The sequence below is a fragment of the Armigeres subalbatus genome, chromosome 1 (assembly GCF_024139115.2).
Source record: "Armigeres subalbatus isolate Guangzhou_Male chromosome 1, GZ_Asu_2, whole genome shotgun sequence".
Lineage (NCBI taxonomy): Eukaryota > Metazoa > Arthropoda > Insecta > Diptera > Culicidae > Armigeres > Armigeres subalbatus.
The window spans coordinates 211,646,378-211,670,906 of NC_085139.1; the positions used below are offsets into that span (position 1 = coordinate 211,646,378).

The following is a 24,529-nucleotide window of genomic DNA, read 5'->3' on the forward strand; positions in this document are numbered from 1 at the left end:
TTTTCAAAATGTTAAAAAAAAGGCTGGATTAATTTGCTTAGTAAATATGCATTTACGTATTTGTATGTGGACTTGGAATTAAAATATTGGATTTGGATTGTTTTTGGTATTGGTTTTTAATGAAATATTTGATTTTTGATAATGGGTGAGGTAACATGATTATTATATTTGAGAATTGGAATTGGCTTGGTTGCAAATATTTAATATTATTTTAGAATCAACTTTTGGTTATAAGCTAGAGATTGTATTTGAAAGATGGAGTTGGACTAGAATATTAGTTGTGAAAATTGGATATGAATATGAAAAAAAATAATACTGATACGAGTTATTTATAACCATGCAATGGCGGGCATAAATAAAACTTCAAATAAATTACTGTGGAAATGCTAAAAAATACACGTAAATAGTAAACCAAGAACTAGTTGCAATGCAGAGCCATGGAAGATGAAGTGAATAAAAAAAACTTGATTATTTTATATGAATGTTTGATTTTGGTATTCCATTATAAAAACGTTCCAATGTTGATCTTTGATTAAAACTTTGTTCATGGAATGGGAATATTGGATTTGCTTTTCGGGTTCATACATTGGATTTGAGTAGCAGATTGGAAAGTCCTATTAAAATATTTGAATTCCAATTTTAATTAGGATGGTTTTGATTATAGGAATTGAGTACGGATATCGGATACTGGATTGTAAAATTAGAAAAAATGCGACAACTATTTACTTGTTTATGAAAATCCTAAGTCAATGGTTTTTTTTCTCTTTTTTTAGTGAGAGAAGAAGGGGAATGTGAGGGTGAGATATATTAGGAATTGGGCAATCGACTTTTAGAGTGCATTGATGACAGATATGCAAATATCGTATAACAGTTTGGTTGCCAACACCGACTAGTAAATAGCAGGCCATGACTTTGCCTCTTTCCTCGCGGGACAACGAACGGAGAAGCACGCGCGATAAGACAGCACAATCCGTGACAGATAGCTCGTTCGGAAGAACTGGGCCGCACATATATGATAATGAAATACTAGTTGCGGAAACACAATTATTTTTAGCAAAATGACCAAAAAGTTATCTACCTTCATGTCTCCCTTGTTGTTTATTCAAATCGTTTACAATTACACATGATAATAGTTGGCCAGAATACCTGTCAAACTGATGCAGTGCTGCTAGTTTATCTTTTTTTATTACTTCGAAAAATCGAAAACGTACTCTTACCCCACGCGCACTCTTGTCCCACTCTACTCTATACATTTGGAGTTCTACATCTCGATAACCTATCTCGATAATTCTCTATCTCGAAGTGTTCTGATCTGATCATATTTTGTTCTGGATTCACTCTCCTTATGTCGATATGTTCAAATTTTTAGGCTACTAGACCATCTTTGGACAATAACAAACATATCAATAACAAGTAATGAAATTTGTTTTGTTGTCGATTTTCATAGCAACGAGCTTTTTTGGATCTAGTACCCACTTCAATTTTCCTCCCATTCCTCGATCTCTCCCTATCTCGATGGTCCCTTCAATATAAAGATGCGGAGAGGCGACTTTTTATTAATAGTAAAAATAACCCTCCAATGTACACACACATAAGCTATAAAAACTTTTGCATGTTTTATGGGCCTTACTGTACACGTGTGGAATAATAGCCTCATCGGGTGAATGCTTCAATGCTTCATGGAACTTACTTAATTAACTCATTTTACAGTCGAGTTGGACAGATCTAGTATTTGACACTAGAGAGAATTCCCCCTACAATCTGCATGACATCAGTTAGGGAAGGCAATCATAATAATAAACAGAAACTAAGTACCTATGGTCTATGTGATTCCTCGATGAATGAAATTACTTGAAATAGAGATGCTTGGAAGTCGGAACAACTTGTTATGGCTTGAAAATCACCACTTAGGTAATTTGAAGCATTTCAATTGGTATTCGTATCTAATCTACATATTTAAACATAAAATTATCTAGATTCACTTCGGTAAGTGACATTAACAGGAACTTTGAATTGCTTTATAAACGAAATTAGATTAACTTAGATATATAAAATAAGAAAATGACTAAGGACTTCATCTCCTGCATGTTAAGCAGAAGTGAGATACAAGATCACAAGATCCTGAAAAAAAAAATTACGAATAATTATGAATTTGATAACTGCATAGGAAACACGGTATGCTTCGGCTAACTGTGCAATGTTGCATGCTTTCAGGCACGTCTCTGGCGATGCATTCAATCCTGAGACATTTAATGCAACATAGTGCAACCAGACGCCCCCCGCTGAATTGCGTTTGGTGCTTGAGTGTTCCGTTGGAGCCGATGCCCACGTAGCGTTTTTTCAACGCTGCGTGCACGTGGCGTTAAAAAAAATGCAGGTGTGCATCGGTGCGGCGACGCTGCGTAACCGCCTTTTTCCCGATGCACACATGCGTCCTTTTAACGCCGTGTGCACGCAGCGTTGAAAAGACGCTACGTGGGCATCGAGCCTTGGAAGTTGCATATGGCACATGCGGTATGGCAAGTGTGGACCTCTGTATCTATTGTTGATGACATGCAGATTATTTCCCAGTCTTTTCGGAAATTTTAGATCGCTGAGCTGCTACTCAAGCAGGAGTTCAAGATGGTCAACCTTCCCTCCTAGACATGCATCCCTCGAGATATGTCGCCTTAGGGTCGGATTGGGGGATAGAGGACGTCATATTTCCAGCTTCACTGACATTGAGCATGATGGTATGTCCAGATTGACCCTCGATCAAGTATCTGCTTTCCCCGCCGAACAGAAGACCTTAGATTGATTGAAGTTGGATCATGCATTTTCAAGAGGACATTAATAGAGAAAAACCGGAAAACTGTTGGCATTTTTGCGTGTAATGTGCTGACGGGAAACTAGTAGGGGAACTGTTCCGATCTCCATCTCACTGTACATATATCCATCTCATCGCTAAACAAAGAAATACGGCACCAAATTCGTCGCTTCTTTTTGTCAACATGCGTGCTCACTGCTGAAAAAATCACAAAAATAATAAACAAACCAAATTCCTTTCCATTGCTTTGTTTTTGATGGGATGGAAATAGGAGCTATGAGATGAAGTGGCGAACCGTTCCCCTATAATAAATAAACCACGAGATGTTTCAAGTATATCGGAAGAAGGCCAGTGATTTCATGGATGTCAATGAACACGCTGGCTGCTTTCGATAGAAGCTGACTTGGATACCCGCGTGGTTCAGATTTTGCTCCAACACGCTCTGAGCACAAACCGCTTCAAGTTTGTATAAAAATTATCATGGGGAAATTATTTTTTTCATTATACTGGTTATAGCGCTTCCCGATTAAGCGCTGGTGGAAAGAGAACCCACATAGTTAGAAGCAATACTTAAGCTTTTACTCAACAGAAACCGCATCTTAATTAATTTTTCCACTACTTATACGATACTAAGCACACCTCACCCGAAGTGAAGTTCGAAATGATACATGAGCTAGATAGATATGCACTAAATAGATAGGAATCAATTATTGCTCTTTGCTAAGGAAGAGACACACAAAGTAAGAAAAATGAAAACTTCACTACGGATTATCCCCATCAGTTTGATTACACTGGTCGACAGTAAATTTGTATTCGCGATGTCCATGTGTTGTATTTGTAGTTCTCGACTTCTGAAATCGACTGGATACTGGCATTATTTGTTTGATTGGAAAAGATTCTGAGATAATTTGGTCACAAAGCAGGAACAGGTACTCGCTTCAACGCCGTTGAAGTCACTTGCATGTATGCAGGATTGCAGCCCCCCAGGGAAACGATAGGTGGGGATTTTGAAAACTGTTCACCAGCATATTATCATAAAAGCATATGGAAGACGCATAGTACATTTGTGCGATGATTCATCTTGTGACTACACTTTTTATGCGAATTGCATCGGATATGTTAATAAATGATGTGATGTTAAATAAATGAACAAGTGTGCAAGCATTTGTATGGAACTTCTTTACGATTGTGTTATTCGCCTAATCTAGTTTCATGTAGTTTGCTAGTTTGTTATGTTTTAAGGGATCCTCATTTTTTTTTCCTAGTTCAGCTGAAGTACGGATGCTGTCATTTAGGATGCAGATTTACCAAATCCAGAACAAAAAAAAATTTCCGATTCAGAAAAACTTTATAACGGGAGTCAACTCAGCTTGTACATACAAGCCCATAAAGCCCTTACGTATTATGTGCAGTCCAAATTTGTTTGATTCAAATGTTCTATCTGTGGTTCTATGTTCTCCAAATTGTTCTGGAATTCAGATCAATTAGTCTACCAGGTCAGCACCGCACTTCAAATTAGTTTGATGCAGATGTTCTAGGTTCTCCAAATTGTTGAGGAATTCAGGCCTGGCCTAGTATGGGTTCGCGTCCCATCGAAGGGAAAATGGTTACCTCCAATACATTTTCCAAATCAATATCTTCCACATAATGTACATATTCACATATGAGTTTTCACAACATTGTAAATTAATGTCCAAGTCGGGTGGTTTAATCCCCGGAAATAGGCAATTAACTTTGATTGAACTGAACTTATAAGTCGAAGAGTTCTCTGCTTGGTTCTCTGCATCTTTCTGAAGTAGGTGTCCAACTAACCATCCTTCCCCTTCTTCAGCATTCGCAAGGACGTGACGTGACCAGGACAGATCTGGACTATTGGAGAGTGCATTGTTTGCATCTTAGAGATAGTGATTACACCCAAAAAACAAATCTGACAATTATTGTATAAAATCTGGGCATATACAATTCTAGAAAGCTTTTATACAAATATTGTATTAAAATAAATACAGATTTGTATTATTTTAATACAATATTTGTATAAAAAGCTTACAGAATTGCATATGCCGATTGTACGACAATTCCCCGAAAACCAATTCCCCGAATGCAATTTCCCCGGATGTAATTTCCCCGAATGTAACAATTCCCCGATTGCAATTTCCCCGAATGTAACAATTCCCCGAATGTAACATTTCCCCGAATGGAACAATTCCCCGAAAATAAAATACCTGCAAACACATCTTCGCAATCGACTGTATGCGTCCGATAAAGCAGTGTTTAAAGATACATTCAAGAGCGTCTTATTGGAGATTATCAGCAGCTGAATAGCCTTTGGTAGTATTTGTAGTTCTTGACCCTCCAAGATGTGTTGTTGAATTATAAAGATATCAGAGTACAGTGTTTTCTAAGGTAGTTTTTTTTTCCTAAAATAGTATCAAACTGCAATTCTGTTTGAAAGCCTTTCATGGTAAATATTTTTCCTATCTTCGGAATCATACTCCTGTCCTGCATATACCTTCTTCAAATATATAAGGCAATGGTGGATGTGAATCCTTTAAAAAAAATGCGTTTGCCCGAAAAGAGGCAATGGTGAATGTAATTCCTTCTTTTAAAAAAAATGCATCTGCTCGGAACAATGCAATGGTAAATGTGTCCCTTCTTCAGTGGTATTCGTTCTTTTATAACATGTAGGGTAAATGATGTATTTTGGACATCTGAATATATTTTGGACTTTTGGTTATATTTTGCGCGTTTTTCGACATAGCTTTCTTCAAATAAATAGGAATCATGTGCCTCTTTGGCCTCTTTCATAATAACATTTCTAACCACATTTATGTAAAAAAATAAACAAAATATAGCCAAAAGTCCAAAATATATTCAGATGTCCAAAATACCATCGTTACCCTATCTGTCCTGAATATGGGGGATAATAAGGGATGTGATGCATTCTTTAAAAGAAGGCAGTTTTACAAAGTAAGAAAATGGTAGATGTGTTCCTTCAAAAATAGGTGTTAGCTCGAAATAATGCAAAGATGAATGAATTGAGAATGAGAATATGGACTAATCTGATCTCTTATTTTGATACAGGCGAATTTGGCCATAACAAGGAAAAAAATATTTAAGATCCCTTATTACGCAATATGTATTAAATGTATTATATTTCACCGAAAAACATTTAGCTGAATTCATTTTCTCAACATGGCATGGATTCTACCTTTTTCAGAATGACCTTTGGAAGAATGCCGTTTTTCAGAATGTTATATTAAACAAATAAGCATTTTCTTAGATAAGTGTGGTGTAATATAACAGCAGTTTTGAAACATATAGTTGCTTCATATCAATCATTCATTATACCTGGCAAGCGTGGTACTTGCTTAGTAAACGAATTATCTCCTCTTTTTGCTATATTGCGGACAGAATTTCTGTCTCGAGAGACCTTAATTTAAAGAAGGCATTATCTCCTCCATTCTCATTACACCGGACAGACGCAATCATTTAAAGAAGGCGTTGTTTCATTCTTTCACTTTATTCCAGACAAACGAGTTCATTTAAAGAAGGGACTATCTATCCTCTTTGCCTTATACCGGGCAAATGTGTTCATTTGAGTAAGACATTATCACTTTCTTTCCCCTAATACCGGGCGATGCTATCATCTGAAGAAGGAATTATCTCCTACCGTCATCTTATACCGGACAAACGCGTTCATTTCAAGAAGACATTCTCACAGTTATCGTAAGCTTTCCGGTACCTGCCAGTTGCATGAGTGTCTTGTGTAGCAAGTACAATGGATACACTGTGCACAAGGAGCCAACAATGCTTCCCACCCTTAAGCATCTTAGGCCACACCGAGAATCGAACTCGCAACCTCCGGATCGGCAATCATACGACTTTGCTCGCATGGCTTACTTAATACCCATCGCCTTGTGCCTCACTCAAAAAGAAGGGAGATGCATTCGGGGAAATGTTACATTCGGGGAATTGTTACGTTCGGGGAAATGTTACATTCGGGGAATTGTTATTCGGGGAAATTGCATTCGGGGAAATTGCATTCGGGGAATTGTTATTCGGGGATTTGTCGTACAATCGTATATGCCCAATTATTATACAGTTTCTGTAAGGTTCTTAAGCAGACTCCACACGAGGCATATATTGACAATACTTTTTTCGTCAAACTTTTCATCAAACTTTTCTTCAATATTTTCACTGATTAGCCGGCATGGCCGTAGCTGAAGAAAAACTCATTTTTTTCTTGAACTAATTCGAATCAAATAGCGGTATAACGCACAAAACACGCACACACTCAACCGTCATCGACTCCTGTGGGCAAACTGCGGGGGAGATGAGGGGAAATATTGAAAAGAATATCAAACTTTTCTGATTTCCCTCAATATTTACTTCAATATTTTGGGTTCGCACTCACACGATCAATCTTTTTCTTCAATAATCAAGAGTTTGTCAAACTTTTTCCGTCGTGTGGGGTCTGCTTTATGCAGAACTGTATTAAAATCTGCCATTCCCTGGTTGGGTGTAGTCCCAAATCAATATCTGTGGTAACGGATAAATGTGATGCTACTCTCATACAATAGCCTTGGCTTGTACAACCTTCGAATTTGTGCGAAATGCTCAATGCTAATGCTAATGCGAATGTCTAATGACGAGTACCTGGGATCGAGTACTATACTGCCGCTAACCGCTGGGCGCCATATACAGATAAGTCTGACTTGCGGTTAGCGGCAGTATAACTGTACGAAACTCTATTCACAGACAAATAGACGTAACACTGAAGCAATTCCAATCAATCCTGAATGAACACAACTGCCTTTTTAAATACAAATGATTACGAAGCTTACATTTAGAGGCGTGCGTTTCGTATTCATGTTGTGTTGATATTGTCGTACTAAACTTTATTTTGTGCAACATGTACACAAGGTGGTAGTAGAGTTACTAGTGGAAAGATTTTTCAGGAAAAATGTTCTAGTTGTTTGTCTGTGCTATATTTTTAACAAAATCACCGCAAAAGCTAGCAATTTTCTTCAAAAATAATGTAGGATGACAATTTTATTTTTTCAAAAATCTAAAGAAATTTATAAATAAATTTTATTAATAACCACCCACTATTGAAAAATTACGGCAAATGCTGCGTAAAGCGTACCATTGGTACTTCGCGTATATGAAGTAAAAAAATAGATTCCATTTCGCAGTCCTTAGCCTCTTACCCAGCAACTCCTATCCCTACCTCCTCATGGCGCTGGCCGGGATACGAGCAACCTTAGGGAAGATCGGGTAACCAATCCCGGTGGAAACTATGGTCGTATGCTGACAGGGAAGGGGGGATTTGCTCCTCTCCGGAGGTGATAATCTGATCGAGCGTCTGTTCTCCATGTTAGGAGCGGCTCACAACAGCGTCTGTTCCCCATGTTAGGGGCGACTGATCAGTGTCCGAGTGCCAGCGAGGGACTCTAAACTATACTGTACACATTATGCTGCATCGTGTCAGCATCGAGAAAGCAGCCCCTTCAACGCGATGTAGGTAGCGCAACCATGGTAAGGTACCTACCGAAGATTCCACATTTACTAAGAAAGGCAAAAGTAGAGCAAATGGGTTGATTCAACGGCAACAGACCCGGCAACGAAAAAAGGACTACGATTGGACAGTCGGATCTTGGAACGTGAGAACTTTGAATGAACCTCCATGTATTGGGCTCCTGGCTCGTGAGCTGCAGAAGTGTGTGAGTGAGTGTGACAGCAATCCAGGAAATACGGTGGCCCAGAACTGGAGAATGTAAATTCCGGACAGTGAATCCTATAGCGAACACTTCATTCAAGTACCACATCTACTATAGCGGCGATGACAGAGCAGAACGAGGGGTTGGCTTCATAGTGATCGGGAAGCAGATGTTATCCGTGTTATCCGGTGGAAGCCGATAAGCGACCGCATTTGCATGTTGAGAATGAAGGGCAAATTCTTCAACTATAGCCTGATCAGCATTTATGCCCCAGCGAACGATAAGCCTGACGACGTGTAGGATGAGTTCTATGAGAGCCTTTGTAAGGCCTACGGAGAGTGCCCAGCACACGAAAAAGATTGTCATCAGGGATGCAAATGCGCAGATTGGAAGAGAAAGTTTTTTTTTTCACCCTGTCATTGGTACGGAGAGCCTTCATTCAGCTACCAATGATAATGGTCTGCGACTTGTAACCTTTGCTGCTGCTAGAGGGATGGCAATCAGTAGTACCTATTTCGCACGTAAGAATATCCGCAAACACACCTGGCAACATCCAAGTGGAGACACATACTCACAGATAGACCACGTGCTGGTCGACGGACGACATTTCTCGGATGTTATAGATGTAAGGTCCTTCAGAGGTCCGAACATCGACTACCTTGTAGTTGCAAAAAACGACTTTCCGGGCGCGACTTTCCAGCGTCACGAATTTTCGAAATAACAGAACGATGCCTTTAAATATCCAACGCTTGTCAGTTGAAGGAGTTGCTGAACAGTAGCATCAGAAGCTAGACGAGTGGATAGGAGATGCCACTGGATCTGGCGACGTCAACAGCTGGTGGGAAAATATCCACGAATCAACAGCGCGGGAAGTGTTAGGCACGTGCCAAGTGCCAGCAAGTGATGTACGAGTAAAATGTTGCTAGGAGTCGAAAGCTAGTGGCTCGTGCTTGTTCTAACAGAGAGCGGTACAATGTAGCAAGGGCAGAAGAGAAACGAATCCAACACAGAAGTCAAAAATCAAGAATCTACCGCAAAAGGCAACACGAAGAGAGTGTGATAGCTGAAGTGCAGGTGAACATGGATAGAAACGGTTATGCGGAGGTTTTACGCAACTGTCAATGGCGCGCGACGTAAGACTGCGCCAGTGCCCGCCATGGGCAGTAACCGAGAGGGAAATTTGCTGACAGACAAGATAATGGTGGCAGCCAGGTGGAAGGAGCACTTCGAAGATTTGTTGAACAGTGAAAATGAAGGTGTATTAAGGAGCAGGATGGACATAGTCGGTGACGGTCAAGCTGTGGAACCACCAACGCTGGACGAGGTAAAGAAGGCTCTAAACGAGCTGAAAACAGTAAAGCTGCATGGAAGTAGGAGATCCCGGTCGAGCTTCTCAAATACGGAAGTGAGCAGCTGCATAAATCAATCCATCACATTATCCAGAAAATATGAGAGGATGAAGAACTGAATGGCGGCTGGTTGGACGACTTCATATGCCCAATCTATAAGAAAGGGCACAGACTAGAGTATGCCAATTACAGAGGGATCACTATTCTTAACTCGGCGTAGAAAATCCTGTCGCTTATCCTGTTTAACATTCTGAGACCGCTTGAGGAGTCCTTCGTCGGCGAATACCAGGCAGGTTTTCGTGAGGGCCGATCAACGACGGATCAAATGTACAGCCTGTGGATGATTCTTGATGAATATCGGGAGCACAACTTGCAGACTCACCATCTGTTCATTGATTTTAAAGCAGCGTTCAATTTAGTGAAAAGAAATGAGCTGTGGTCCGAACATTATCTGGTCCGAACATGGTTTTCAGGCGAAACTGATTAGACTGACACGTACAACGCTGGATAGCTCGAAATCATGTATTCGGATTGCAGACGAAGTGTCAACCTCGTTCGTGACCTTAGACGGACTGAAGCAGAGTGATGCACTTTCGAATTTATTGTTCAACATTGCACTCGAATGCGCCATTAGGAGATCTGGCGTGCTAAGGAACGGCACTATCATCACACGGTCGCATATGCTCCTGGGGTTTGCGGACGATTTAGACCTTATTGGAATCGATCGCAGAGCAGTAGTGGAGGCTTTTGTCCCACTGAAGAGGGAGCCGGCGAGGATAGGCTTAACCATTAACTCTAGCAAGACAAATGTTGATGCTAAGGTAGTGCTTAATGGGAATGTGTTTGAAGTTGTTGAAGAATTTTTTACCTTGGAATGCTTGTGACATGTGACAATGACGTTTCCCGTGAAGTGAAAAGACGTATTGCTGCTGCCAATAGGGCATTTTACGGATTACGTAACCAGCTTCGGTCCCGCATCATGCAGACGGAAACTTTAACAAGACAAGACTTTATACAAATCTCTGATTCTACCAGTGGCCCTTTATGGACATGAAGCTTGGACGTTAAAAGAGGTGGACCAGAGAGCTTTCGGGGTTTTCGAGCGAAAAGAAAGTGCTGCGTACAATACTCGGGATGGTGTTTGCGCAGACGCATGAATCATGAGCTGTATCAAGTATACAAAGTAGAGAATATTGTGAATTGTATAAAATACGGCAGACTTCAATGAGCTGGTCACTTAGTGCGAATGTCGGAAGAAAGAATAACGAAAACAATATTTAACAGAGAACCAGATAGGGGCCAGCGACTTCGTGGAAGGCCACGAACACGCTGGCTGCACGCGGTGGTATCGGACATGGGGACCCTGAACGTTCAGAGAAACTGGAGGAACATCGCCCAAGACCGTCGATTATGGAGCTCTACAATACGCCAGGCATAGGTGTATCGACGCTGTAGATAACCAGGTAAGTAGGTAGGAATTAACCAATTAAGGTATATTACTTATAAACCAAAGGAAGCTCCACTTGGGCTGAATACAGCCTAGTTCTGATGTAATCAATTTACCTCTGGTTTATGAGAAGGTTATAAACTATAGGGACACATTTTCGTTATGGAGTTCATAATTTATTTGGGTTTGGGTTCATAATTTATAATTATTGCAATGGCAATCCGATCTTAGCCAATAAAGATGTTCCGACCAGTAACGACCAACTTTCTGTGTAGATTACATTTTTTTTTATTAAAACCCACGTGAATGAAAAATAAACATTTTGGAATGAACAACCATTGGACGAAAATCTAATGAATACAAAAATATAATGAAATGTTTCTAATGACAATACGATTGTTTTTACTCGTGTATGTCAGAAAAAACTCGCATCGCAACGACCGATTATCCTAACTTAAAAATAATAGGATAATGATCGTCGATCGTGCGAGTAGAAAAGTACATATAGCTCGTTTTTCGATGATGTTTCCAATAACCATCAATTGGATGTAAATAGGATAAATGCCTTAGCTATTTTTAAAGGTTCTGCTCTATTATCATCTTAGGATTTTTTTTAAATCGAGATTCTAAAACTCATTTAACATTCTTTGATAGATAACACTTCTAATAGAATAATAGAACAAAACCTGCGAAAGCCATTTGAACCGTTTGTTTGAGAAACTGCATATGTAACATTTTTGGCCAAAATGAGATTTGTATATATTCTGAATCCTCGTCCAAAAATAAGAATTCTGGCAAAAAACACGAAATTTTTTTTTTTGCTCAGGAATGTATGATTTTTTTCTCGTTTGTTTGAGAAACTACATATGTCCACGTACTTTGAAGAGCAATTATGGAGTACTAACTACAGTTTTTGCACTGGAAGTGCTCTAGGGTGTTGAGTTCTGCCATAAACTATTGATCTGTATCGAAGAAATCAAAAGATTCCAATTTGTTCAAAATCAGTTTTTTGTTGTTTTCTCGAAATAGTGTAAAATGGACTTATGCAGATTCTCAAACAAATGATTCATTTATTTTCCCTCTTCATGGAATAGAAAACTGTTTGTTTTAACACTTTTCGTTGGCAATTAAAGGCAGGATTCAATTTTGATGGAATTATAAGGATTTCAAATAATTGATTTAGAATAAAATACACAATTAAACGGCTATTACATTATAAACACAAAGAAAAGAAATTTTCCTGTTCACTTACCACATCGTATCCAACATCATAATGGGTTCCGCGGGTATACAGGATCGGAATGGCCTGGCGACGTGGGATGTTCTTGATCGATGGAGACATTTTGCTTGGTTCACTGATAAATGCACGAAATTAAAATTTTCTGATTAGTATAGTAGTCAAACACTTCTTCTTAAATCACTATGTTATTAATATTGATGTTTGGGTAATTCAGTTTCAATCACTAACTCACAGGTCGTTCAATTAAAATGTATCCCAAAATTCACTGCTCTTCAAGATCGCTTTTCAGTAGCTCTGAGTATTTCCCCTATCACGTATCTTCACGTTCACGTTCTAACCATTACACACGTTCCACTACCAACCGTTCTGATCGTATCGGAGTTCGTTCCGTTTAGGTCAAGAATTGCAACACGACTAAGCCTAAAAAGTGCTCTATCTAACCGCTTTATACCTATTATAACTGAAATAGAAAGAAGGAAAAAGCCCGCCGTCGCGATGATGGGACGAACGGACGAACCATAACCGCGAGGAAGTTTGTTGTGCTTTGCCGCCGCCGTGTCGTCACACCTTCGACCAAACCGCCCCTATCAAACGTAACGACACACGCACAGTGGTGAGGCTCGGAGCCATACTCGGGCGAAACCTGAAAACGACCTAATTTCTGAAAACGACCCAATGCCGATTACATATGTTACTGTTAAATCAGAAGTTTTTAAACTTGTTAAACTGACGTCATTCGCAATTTTTTTCTATTTACATGGGACAATTTTACGTTTAACGACAGTGGACATAATTTGCGATTCCCAAGATTTATATTAAGGAAAGGAAAGTGCTGCGTACCATCTATGGTGGGGTGCAGATGACGGACAGTACGTGGAGGAGGCGAATGAACCACGAGTTGCATCAGCTGTTGGGAGAACCATCCATCGTTCACACCGTGAAAATCGGAAGACTGCGGTGGGCCAGGCGCGTAGCCAGAGTGTCGGACAGTAATCCGGTGAAAATGGTTCTCGACAACGATCCGATGGGAACAAGAAGGTGAGGTGCGCAGCGGGCAAGGTGGATCGATCAGATGGAAAATGACTTTGCGGATCCTCCGTAGACTGCGTGGTTCGGTTGGCGACGTGTAGCCATGGACCGAGCCGAATGGAGAAGACTCTTATATACCGTCGTGCGGGGCTTCTTTTGACAAACCAGGGGCTACTTTGGACATTTTAAAACAAGAATTATAACGAAAATTACTATAAAATTGTCATTATCACCAATTGGGTGACTTGTTGATAGTTGGATGGCAACTTTCTGTTTCAAATTTGGTATTTTTTACGTTTAATTTTTCCAAAAAATCAAAAATCCAAAGTAGCCCCCGGAGTCAAAAGAAGCCCCGCACGACGGTACCTTATTTACCAAATATATATTTATCCTCAGCTTTAAATTAGATTTGAATATTTGACAAATTTGAAGAAGGGTTTGAACGAATGGAAAATATTGAAAAATCAGAGAGGTTTCTACTTATAAGGCAAGTTTTTTTAGAGGGATGAATTTCTCCCGAATTATAAATGATAGTATTAATTGATCAATGATTTCGTCTGCAGATCTTAATGTATATTCTCCAGTTATTGATCGGCCACTGCGCGGCCGCAACGCGCTGGCTGGGCGAGCTCACAAGCAGTTTTTTGTGCCTCATGGATCGATGGATGCATCCACGAACGACTATTCGTAATCGATTCACGATCCCAGACGATGACAACAACGATGACGGCGGCGCGGCGGTAGCATGGTTCTCGTGGTTCGGTTCTCTGTGATCGCGATCGTAATTCTGAGTACTAACACCGCCTGAGACGGAACTTGAGAGCTGCTATCCGGATGGCGATTCGTTTATGTTACGCTCTTCAATTCCATATGCAACGGATCTTAATCCGATTCGTTATGGCAGTATGGATGAGGGAATCTCTCTCGGTACTTTATGAACTCATTCTAGTTTTGTGATTTACCGTGAGAATTCGGTATTGATTGGCTTTGGATGGGTATGCCCTAGCAGTAACAGAATTCTGATTATGGTCTTTTAACACACTTGAACGGACTGCTTTGGAGGTTGTAATCACAACAGCCCTGGTTCCAACTGGATTCTATGTGGACCTGTGGGTCTGCATGCATAGATGGTCAAGCGGATGTTTGGTACTCACGCTTAGGACACCTGTGAAAATATGCTAATAGGTACGAGGAACGTACGACTTGGTATCGACAACCATTTTCACCAAACAATTGTCCAACATTCTTCAAGTGTGTGTTGATCCTCCTCAAGTATTGTCCAAGTCTCGTGTCCGACGAGACAGTCTCGCATGTGCTGCGTACGTGTTTTTTTCAGCATGATTGTACAAATCATAGCAACGTTAAGAGATGCAATTTTTATTTTTTTTAGAACTAAGGGAAGATCACTATTCTTCTATCCAGCTTTCCATTTTCACCATAATGGCGGATGCTATAAATTTTTTGACAAGAACTGCTTCCAGACACTGAACTGAAATTCCCATCTAAGCAAACGTTGATATTCTTGTTACCAATGACATCCATTGAGTTGTTTATTTCACTATCAACAAGCAAAATTTGCGCAAGATTGATGAAATTCCATTCGAATAATTTAAAATTTGCTAATTTTCTTTTTCATTTCAGATTATATTTCTGAGTATGCCGAGTATTCTATGAGTCGAACTGAAACTCAACTAAATTTCAACAGTTTTTCATATTTTTGATACCAAAATTATATGTGATGACAGAAAGTTTCCCGAAGTGGAGTAGGAACCCAACAGAAAGTTCTATTTTTTCACCTCTTTAAAATCAAGGCTTCCCCAAATCTTTGCGTCCAGAATTTTCACAATATGGCATAACGATCAGCACGATCAGCAGAATCACAAAAAATATTTCCATAACTCAACAGAAAAAAAAAGTTGTATCAAAACAGCTCTACGCCTTTATGATTTTTATCTACACTATATTTATCCACGTATTCTTCACGGAGAAACTCTCCATAAATGTTCCTTAGGTCACAATAAAAAGCAGCTCTACGTGTGCATTTCCGATGGAAAAATCTGCCGGCTCTCCCACCATACTCGTGGCTTTATTTTAAGCCAATGACGAACGAATTGTTACTTTTTTGCGGCTGGTTTTTACTTTATAAAAACGAAGCGTACATATAAGCAAAACATAAATCTGATAAAATTATTATACACGACCTTACCATTCAAACTTCTTCAAAATTAGCTCCTCCCAAGTCAGCAGAAGATTAAATTGAACACTGAACATTGAAACCAAATTTTTTAAATATAATTTTAAACCAATTGCCTCACTCCAACCAATACTTATTCTTCCCAATGGGGTTTAATTTATAATTCTGCCATTACCTGTTGTTTCCATTACTATTTTCATTACCCCAAAAACTCCACCAATACCAACAAAAACAAAATTTTGATTAGACCGGTGGGTCTGTATAGGAACCATTTCCCCTTCGGGTGGGTGGATGTCTTAAGGAGCAGTAGCAAAAAAGTATCAATTCATTCCGGATTTCATTGATTCGAGTATTCCTCGGAAGTACACCATGTTGAAGCTGTTTTTTTACTGTGACTTGAGGAAGATTTGCGAGGAGTTCTGATCATCAGTGAGGATCTACATAGAGGGACACGAAATTGTGGGTAAGCGTCGATTTTGAAGAGGTGCGAATTTGAATGCCCACTTCAGTTCGGAAAACTTTCCGTCGGCAAATATGGTTACGGCTCAGCATATTTCAAAATAATATCTAAAATGGTAGAAAAATAAGCAGATTATTGAATGATTTGTATGGAGCTTTATCCTTCTTGCGCATATCTCTTTGTTGATAGTAAAATAAACAACTCAATGGATGCCATTGGTAACGAGGATATTAAGGTTTGCTTAGATGGGAATTCCAGTTCAATGTCTGGAAGCAGTTCTTGTCAAAAATTTTATAGCATCCGCCATTATGGTGAAAATGGAAAGCTGGATATACATACAGTCTCATGAAGCCCAAATGGTTTGATTGCATGAGATATTTTGTATTTCAAGACCCTTGTTCCAAATATGTAGCAGAGTTAGCGACTTTAAACTATACATTAGAGCGAACCGCCTCTCTTCCCTCTGCTCAATATTTAATTTTTACTAATAGTCTTAGCTCCCTTGAGGCAATTCGATCAATGAGCTTGTTGCAGAACTCACCACATTTCCCTAAATAAGTTGTTGGGGGTAATCTTTCACGGAAATGTAGAACACTTATTGACAGCAGGAATTCTTTAACCAGCTTCAATGCAGCAAATTTGTTGCATTTCTATACATAAAAATGAGTCTACATTTCCTTTGAGGCAATATAACTCACGAACGGGTTGACAGATTTGTACAGTACTCTCACAAATCGATTCGTCTTGGGATCCGGATTTTTAATATGTATGGAAATTTTGTTGAGAAAGCTGGATAATCATGAAAATGCAACAGTCTGGTGTGTTGTGGAGAAAACATGTTCGCACTAAAGTCAATCTAGAGTGCGGTGCTTCAATGAGCTCAACTGCTCAACTATTGACAGTTTGAAGTCAAAACATACAAATTAAATACATTACTAATTACAAATATTTCTTACACTATAGCAGCGGTTCTCAACCTTTTTCTTCAGTACCCCTTCAGACTTTTGCATGGGTTGAAGTATCCCCTGGGGCCGTACACTAATTGCGGGGGCTGAGAGGATTATGAACTTTCAATTAGTTCAAGAAAATGTTTTAAAAGTGCGGGATCCTGAGATTTGCAATTTTTAACAGAATTTATAGAATAAAAAGATATAAATTACTCAGAAAATTTGATCTCCTGTTCTCAGAAATCTGATAGAAGGCTTACATAGAACTTTTGAGAATTGAGAATCAAAGATTCTAATGGTGCGATGTGAGTTCAGGTCTTTCTAGATCAGCAAAATTATGCATTGCTACAAAGCAGATCATACAGAAAGTTACTGATTTCGAGACGAGACCCGCTTGGGCTAGTCATTAGACTGGCCCAGGAAACAAAAAGTTGTTGAATTCCACGGGGCAAACCCCCCCCACCCCAGGGGGTGGGTGCCTCGTGGAATTCGACAACATTTTTTTCTCCCCATACTAAACTGGACCAGTCTACTAGTCATGTTTTATGCCTAGAGAAGTCAAATATGAATGTAACAACTAATTGCATATTATTCGGCAACTCGGCCGTACGAAAACCATTTTTTGCCTTTCTCGTACAACTAAGTTGTACCGAAAGGCTATCATTTCACTCCCAAAACGAACTTTTTATAGAAGCCTCTGAGACCCATAGTATTATATACCAATCGACTCAGCTCGGCGAGCTGAGCACATGTCTGTCTGTCCGTGTGTATGTATGTGTGTATGTGTGTGTGTATGTGTGTGTGTATGTGTGTGCACAAAAGCTATAAAAAACATTAGACAACTTTTCGTATAGTAATCCTTAACCGATTTTCTCGCAACAAGTTTCATTCGACAGGGGACAAAGCCTTGTTGATCACTATTTAATTTTATAACGATCGGTCATTGCGTTTGAAAGTTATGAAGAAAATGGTACATCGGACCATATATACTCCATATAAGGTTGGTGTCTCAACTAAATGTGAGAAAGGCACCACCAACGCTAGGTGGATTAATCTGGGTTTTTGTTAAATATCTTGGCTGTGCATATGCACAGCATATGTTTCGAAATGGACAAATTGATATGAAATTTGCGAAAAAGAATCCACGTGTCTTGGAGGGACTCGAACCCTCAACCTCCTACTCTCTAGATAGGCGTGATAACCCCTACAGAACAAGACCACTTAAAGGTCACGTTTGCGGAAAAGCCATCAGAATCCAAGTACCAACCTCCACCGCGGTTAGCTCTCTTTTTTGTAAATTGAATATCTTTCGGATGCTTGATTTGCCCAATCTCCACATGTGCTTTACTATTGTATATCCACAGCCAAGCGAGTGCACATTGTTTATTAAACGAGAGGATCGCACTCCATGCCCCCCAGTAACGGGCTGGGCGGAACGGTATAGAATGCGAATTCAATCGCACTCTGCTGTGCCAAAGGCTTGCTTGGCTAAAGCATTTGATGAGTTTGATTGCCTTACGTAAGCGGTCGCGTGTACTCAGACGACTAATGACGGTGAAAGACACTTGATTACAACTAATTGCATATTATTCGGCAACTCGGCCGTACGAAAACCATTTTTTTTGTTAAATATGAATGTAGCAAACATGGGACAAATGTGCGTATGGCGGCCGTAGGGTTTACACAAAAGGTTGAGACAAGCAAAAATTTGACGATATTCAAATTATACCTAACTTGGGTTTAAATAATCAGATTTTGATAAAACCAATACCATCGGACGCATGAACTCTTTTAGTTTTTTGTCTTTTACCCAAGTCAAATATCGGTTTACCGATACCGAAGTTGTTCCGGGTTTTCAAGGGTATGTTAAAAAGGCATGTTTTCTGAACTGCATGTTACTGCATGTTATTTGAACTTTCGTTACAGGTCGAAAATCCTTTCTCGAAAATGTTTCTGTAATCACCCTCTCGCAAAGCTACGAAGTTTGATATCAATATTCGGGCTATAAGAATTTCTGCGTAGGATGGTTCCGGCTGGGCAGCAGAAACTATGTCCAAGGGCTTGACGATCCCTCCCCAGGCCATCTGCGAGTTGTGGCGCCTGCCTAGGATGTGGTGGGGTTTGACAGTGGGCCCTGTTAAACCTCTATAAAAAGCTGCATGAATCCGCAAGTAGGCTCCGCCAAAGCGACCGTGTGCCGCTCAAAGCGCACAAGCCCAAGTCCTGGTGTTAGGTGGGACGCTAAACAGCCCTGACACGACGGCCATCCGACGAGACAGGAGGTTTGCGCAGGCCCAATAAGCCGCCTATAAAAACAACTATTACGAACGACATAGAAGATAATACGACTCGATACAATCGGCAACGACCTAGGCGACGAATAAAGGATCACGATTGGAAGCTTGGAACATGGAACTGCAAGTCGCTAGGCTTCGCAGGTTGCGACAGGATAATCTACGATGAATTACATCCCCGCAACTTTGATGTCGTAGCGCTGCAGGAAATCTGCTGGACAGGACAGAAAGTGTGGAAAAGCGGGCATCGAGCGGCTACCTTCTACCAAAGCTGTGGCACCACCAACGAGCTGGGAACCGGCTTCATAGTGCTGGGAAAGATGCGCCAACGCGTGATTGGGTGGCAGCCAATCAACGCAAGGATGTACAAGCTGAGGATAAAAGGCCGTTTCTTCAACTATAGCATCATCAACGTGCACTGCCCACACGAAGGGAGATCCGACGACGAGAAAGAAGCGTTCTATGCGCAGCTGGGGCAGACATACGATGGATGCCCACTGCGGGACGTCAAAATCGTCATCGGTGACATGAACGCTCAGGTAGGAAGGGAGGAAATGTATAGACTGGTCATCGGACCGGATAGTCTGCATACTGTATCGAACGACAACGGCCAACGATGCATAAACTTTGCAGCCTCCCGCGGAATGGTAGTCCGAAGCACTTTCTTCCCCCGCAAGAATATCCACAAGGCCACATGGAAATCACCTAATCTAGTAACGGAATACCAAATCGACCACGTTCTAATCGACGGTAAATTCTTCTCCGACATCACGAACGTACGCACTTACCGCAGTGCGAATATTGAATTCGACCACTACCTCGTTGCAGTATGCCTGCGCTCAAAACTCTCGACGGTGATCAACACGCGTCGGAGTCGTCCGCCGCGGCTAAACATTGGGCGGCTACGAGACGGTAGGCTAGCCCAAGACTACGCGCAGCAGCTGGAAGTGGCACTCCCAACGGAAGAGCAGCTAGGCGCAGCATCTCTTGAAGATGGCTGGAGAGATATTCGATCGGCCATTGGAAGCACCGCAACCACTGCACTAGGTACGGTGGCTCCGGATCAGAGAAACGACTGGTATGACGGTGAATGTGAGCAGTTAGTTGAGGAGAAGAATGCAGCATGGGCGAGATTGCTGCAACACCGCACGAGGGCGAACGAGGCACAATACAAACGGGCGCGGAACAGACAAAACTCGATTTTTCGGAGGAAAAAGCGCCAGCAGGAAGATCGAGACCGTGAAGAGACGGAGGAACTGTACCGCGCTAATAACGCACGAAAGTTCTATGAGAAGTTGAACCGTTCACGTAAGGGCCACGTGCCACAGCCCGATATGTGTAAGGACATAAACGGGAACCTTCTTACAAACGAGCGTGAGGTGATCCAAAGGTGGCGGCAGCACTACGAAGAGCACCTGAATGGCGATATGGCAGACAACGGTGGCGGTATGGTAATGAACCTAGGAGCACGCGCACAGGACATGCGATTTCCGGCTCCGAATCTCCAGGAAATCCAGGAGGAGATCAGCCGGCTGAAAAACAACAAAGCCCCTGGAGTTGACCAACTACCAGGAGAGCTGTTTAAACACGGTGGTGAGGCACTGGCTAGAGCGCTGCACTGGGTGATTACCAAGGTTTGGGAGGATGACGATCTGCCGCAGGAGTGGATGGAAGGTGTCGTGTGTCCCATCTACAAAAAGGGCGATAAGCTGGATTGTAGCAACTACCGCGCAATCACATTTCTAAACGCCGCCTACAAGGTACTCTCCCAAATTTTATGCCGCCGACTAACACCAATTGCAAGAGAGTTCGTGGGGCAGTACCATGCGGGATTTATGGGTGAACGCTCTACCACAGACCAGGTGTTCGCCATACGTCAGGTATTGCAGAAATGCCGCGAATACAACGTGCCCACACATCATCTATTTATCGACTTCAAAGCCGCATATGATACAATCGATCGGGACCAGCTATGGCAGCTAATGCACGAAAACGGATTTCCGGATAAACTGATACGGTTGATCAAGGCGACGATGGATCGGGTGATGTGCGTAGTTCGAGTTTCAGGGGCATTCTCGAGTCCCTTCGAAACGCGTAGAGGGTAACGGCAAGGTGATGGTATCTCGTGTCTGCTATTCAACATCGCTTTGGAGGGAGTAATACGAAGGGCAGGGATTGACACGAGTGATACGTTTTTAACGAAGTCCGTCCAGTTATTTGGTTTCGCCGACGACATTGATATCATGGCACGTAACTTTGAGAGGATGGAGGAAGCCTACATCAGACTGAAAAGCGAAGCTAAACGGATTGGACTAGTCATCAATACGTCGAAGACGAAGTACATGATAGGAAGAGGCTCAAGAGAGGTCAATGTAAGCCACCCACCACGAGTTTCTATCGGTGGTGACGAAATCGAGGTGGTTGAAGAATTCGTGTACTTGGGCTCACTGGTGACCGCCGATAACGATACCAGCAGAGAAATTCGGAGGCGCATAGTGGCTGGAAATCGTACGTACTTTGGACTCCGTAAGATGCTCCGATCGAATAGAGTTCGCCGCCGTACCAAACTGACTATCTACAAAACGCTTATAAGACCGGTAGTTCTCTACGGGCACGAGACCTGGACGATGCTCGTGGAGGACCAACGCGCACTGGGAGTTTTTGAAAGGAAAGTGTTGCGTACCATCTATGGTGGGGTGCAGATGGCGGACGGTACGTGGAGGAGGCGAATGAACCACGAGTTGCATCAGCTGTTGGGAGAACCATCCATCGTTCACACCGCGAAAATCGGAAGACTGCGGTGGGCCGGGCACGTCGCCAGAATGTCGGACAGTAATCCGGTGAAAATGGTTCTCGTCAACGATCCGACGGGAACAAGAAGGCGAGGTGCACAGCGGGCAAGGTGGATCGATCAGGTGGAGGACGACTCGCGGACCCTCCGCAGACTGCGTTGTTGGCGAAGTGCAGTCATGGACCGAGCTGAATGGAGAAGACTTTTATGTGCAGCACAGGCCACTCCGGCCTTAGTCTGATAATAAATAAATAAATGGTTCCGGCTTTATTAAAATCAAATTATTTTCAGCAAAGTTATGCTAATTTGAATTTTGTCAAAATTTCGCCTTTCTTAACCTTTTTGTCCAATTTCTGTATATGGATTGTTTGTGTTTTGCATTCACCACCCGATATGGATAGAAGAATTCTGATACTGGAACTTCAAATCGTATCTGTCAAGGTAAAATTAAGTGGTGGAATTAAATGGGATTGTACAAACTCGTCTTATGATAAGTGACGCTTATGATGTTTGAAAATAAATTTTCAATAGGTATATTAATTAAAGATCCTTTCTAAATAATAAATTTCAACCTTCGGCTTTTGAACAGCGGTTGTACAATCTCACCGAGACCCAAAACCTAGGATTGTGCTCTTTATTTAGGACAACAAATGTCATCAACAAAGAAAAAGATTCCGTTCTATCTGATAGTCACATGAATGAAATAAACAGAATGAACATATATTAATCATATCAAATTCTTAGAATTTTTTTTTAATTGTAATACAACATTCGCCATTACACATTTTTGTCTCAAGTACTGCTAGAGACCAGCAGAGGTACCCCCAGGGGTACATGTACCCCAGGTTGAGAACCGCTGCACTACACGCAAAAAAAAGCGTTCCCGAATTCGTGAACCAGCAAAAATACACCGTGATTTTTTTCATGGTTTCGAGAACACCAGTCACGTTTTCTAGAACGTTCCAGAAAACGTGACTGTATTCTCGAATCCGTGACTGATGTTCACGATAAAATCAAGACAAAATTTTCAAAACGACTTATCTGCTTTTGTAAACAAAGATTCAAACGACGATTTGACGAATCTGATAGCTCTCCCACGCAAACCAACACCATTAACAGGTAGCGAAAACCTTCACCTACCTATTGATGGTGTTGGTTTGCGTAGGAGAGCTATCAGATTCGTCAAATCGTCGTTTGAATCTTTGTTTACAAAAGCAGATAAGTCGTTTTGAAAATTTTGTCTTGAAATACACCGTGAACTCGTTCACGAATTCATGAACGCTTTTTTTTGCGTGTATAGTATTCTCCGATTTTTTCTGATGAAACATTCTTCCCAACACTACACAGAAATACAAAACATGTTGAGTGTTCTTTCGAATCGCTGTTGTACTATCACCTTGGAATGGGCCCCTTCTCATTGCTCGATCTCGGGTAACAAGAAAGCAGATTCACCCGCCAAGGATAATGATAAAGCGGATTGGAAGTCGATATTTACGTAAACAAACTATGGAAGGCGATATTTACGCAAACAAACCTTGGACAGTTGCAGAGTTGGGATGAAGGACATCTGGGGGCAGATGGTTACATTCTATTTGTCCAAAGGTATTTAAGAAGCATTTAGTATTTAGTTCATGTGATTGGAAGTTAGAAGAGACTTTATTATTAAGGTGATGTATCGGCATATGTCCAACCACTACGCGTAAAACACGCATTCTTTTCGAATAGGGCTTGCAAGCAGCAAACGTTGCAGTGCGGAAGATATCAATTACATTGTCTGGAACTGCCCGATCTCGAAGTGACCAGGTCCGATTTATATGCCAAGTCCAAACGAAATAATATATGGAAGACATACGAGATGTGTTGGGTATGCTTGACCTAGACTACATGCTTCTTGTATGTAACTTCTTGAAACGAATTATTAACTTTTTCTGATCTCTTTATCTGTTGTAAGGCAATGTCTACATTGTATGCACAACATCCATTCCTCTATAAAATAGCTTAAACATGCGGCTTAACCTTTTTAACGTCTTCGGGTCAATTTGACCTGAATTCCATTTTAAACTGGCAATAATTTATTACTGCTACACTGTGAAGGTCTGAAATTTCTTGACTTTTTCTGTCTCTTGGAAAACTATGTTCCTAGCCGTTGAACTTTGTGTGACCTTCCTGAAGGGCTAAAAAATTCAAACTTACGGTATTCTGGTCGTATTGACCCGGTTTTGACTTGCCAATATCTCAGGCGTTTCTCAGTC

General features: G+C 41.1%; 1 protein-coding gene across 3 annotated transcripts in view; it reads right to left on the bottom strand.

Moving 5' to 3' along the window:
* Positions 1-24,529, bottom strand: part of LOC134205732 (beta-alanyl-dopamine/carcinine hydrolase) — a 97,913-nt gene that overhangs the window by 52,835 nt on the left and 20,549 nt on the right. For 2 of the 3 annotated variants that reach the window (XM_062681284.1, XM_062681285.1), the window contains exon 2: positions 12,575-12,677. In XM_062681284.1, the coding sequence (XP_062537268.1) occupies positions 12,575-12,677 (103 nt within the window). Of the gene's footprint in view, positions 1-12,574; positions 12,678-12,794; positions 13,022-24,529 lie in introns of those variants that run through there. The other variant, XM_062681286.1, reaches the window with a different exon arrangement.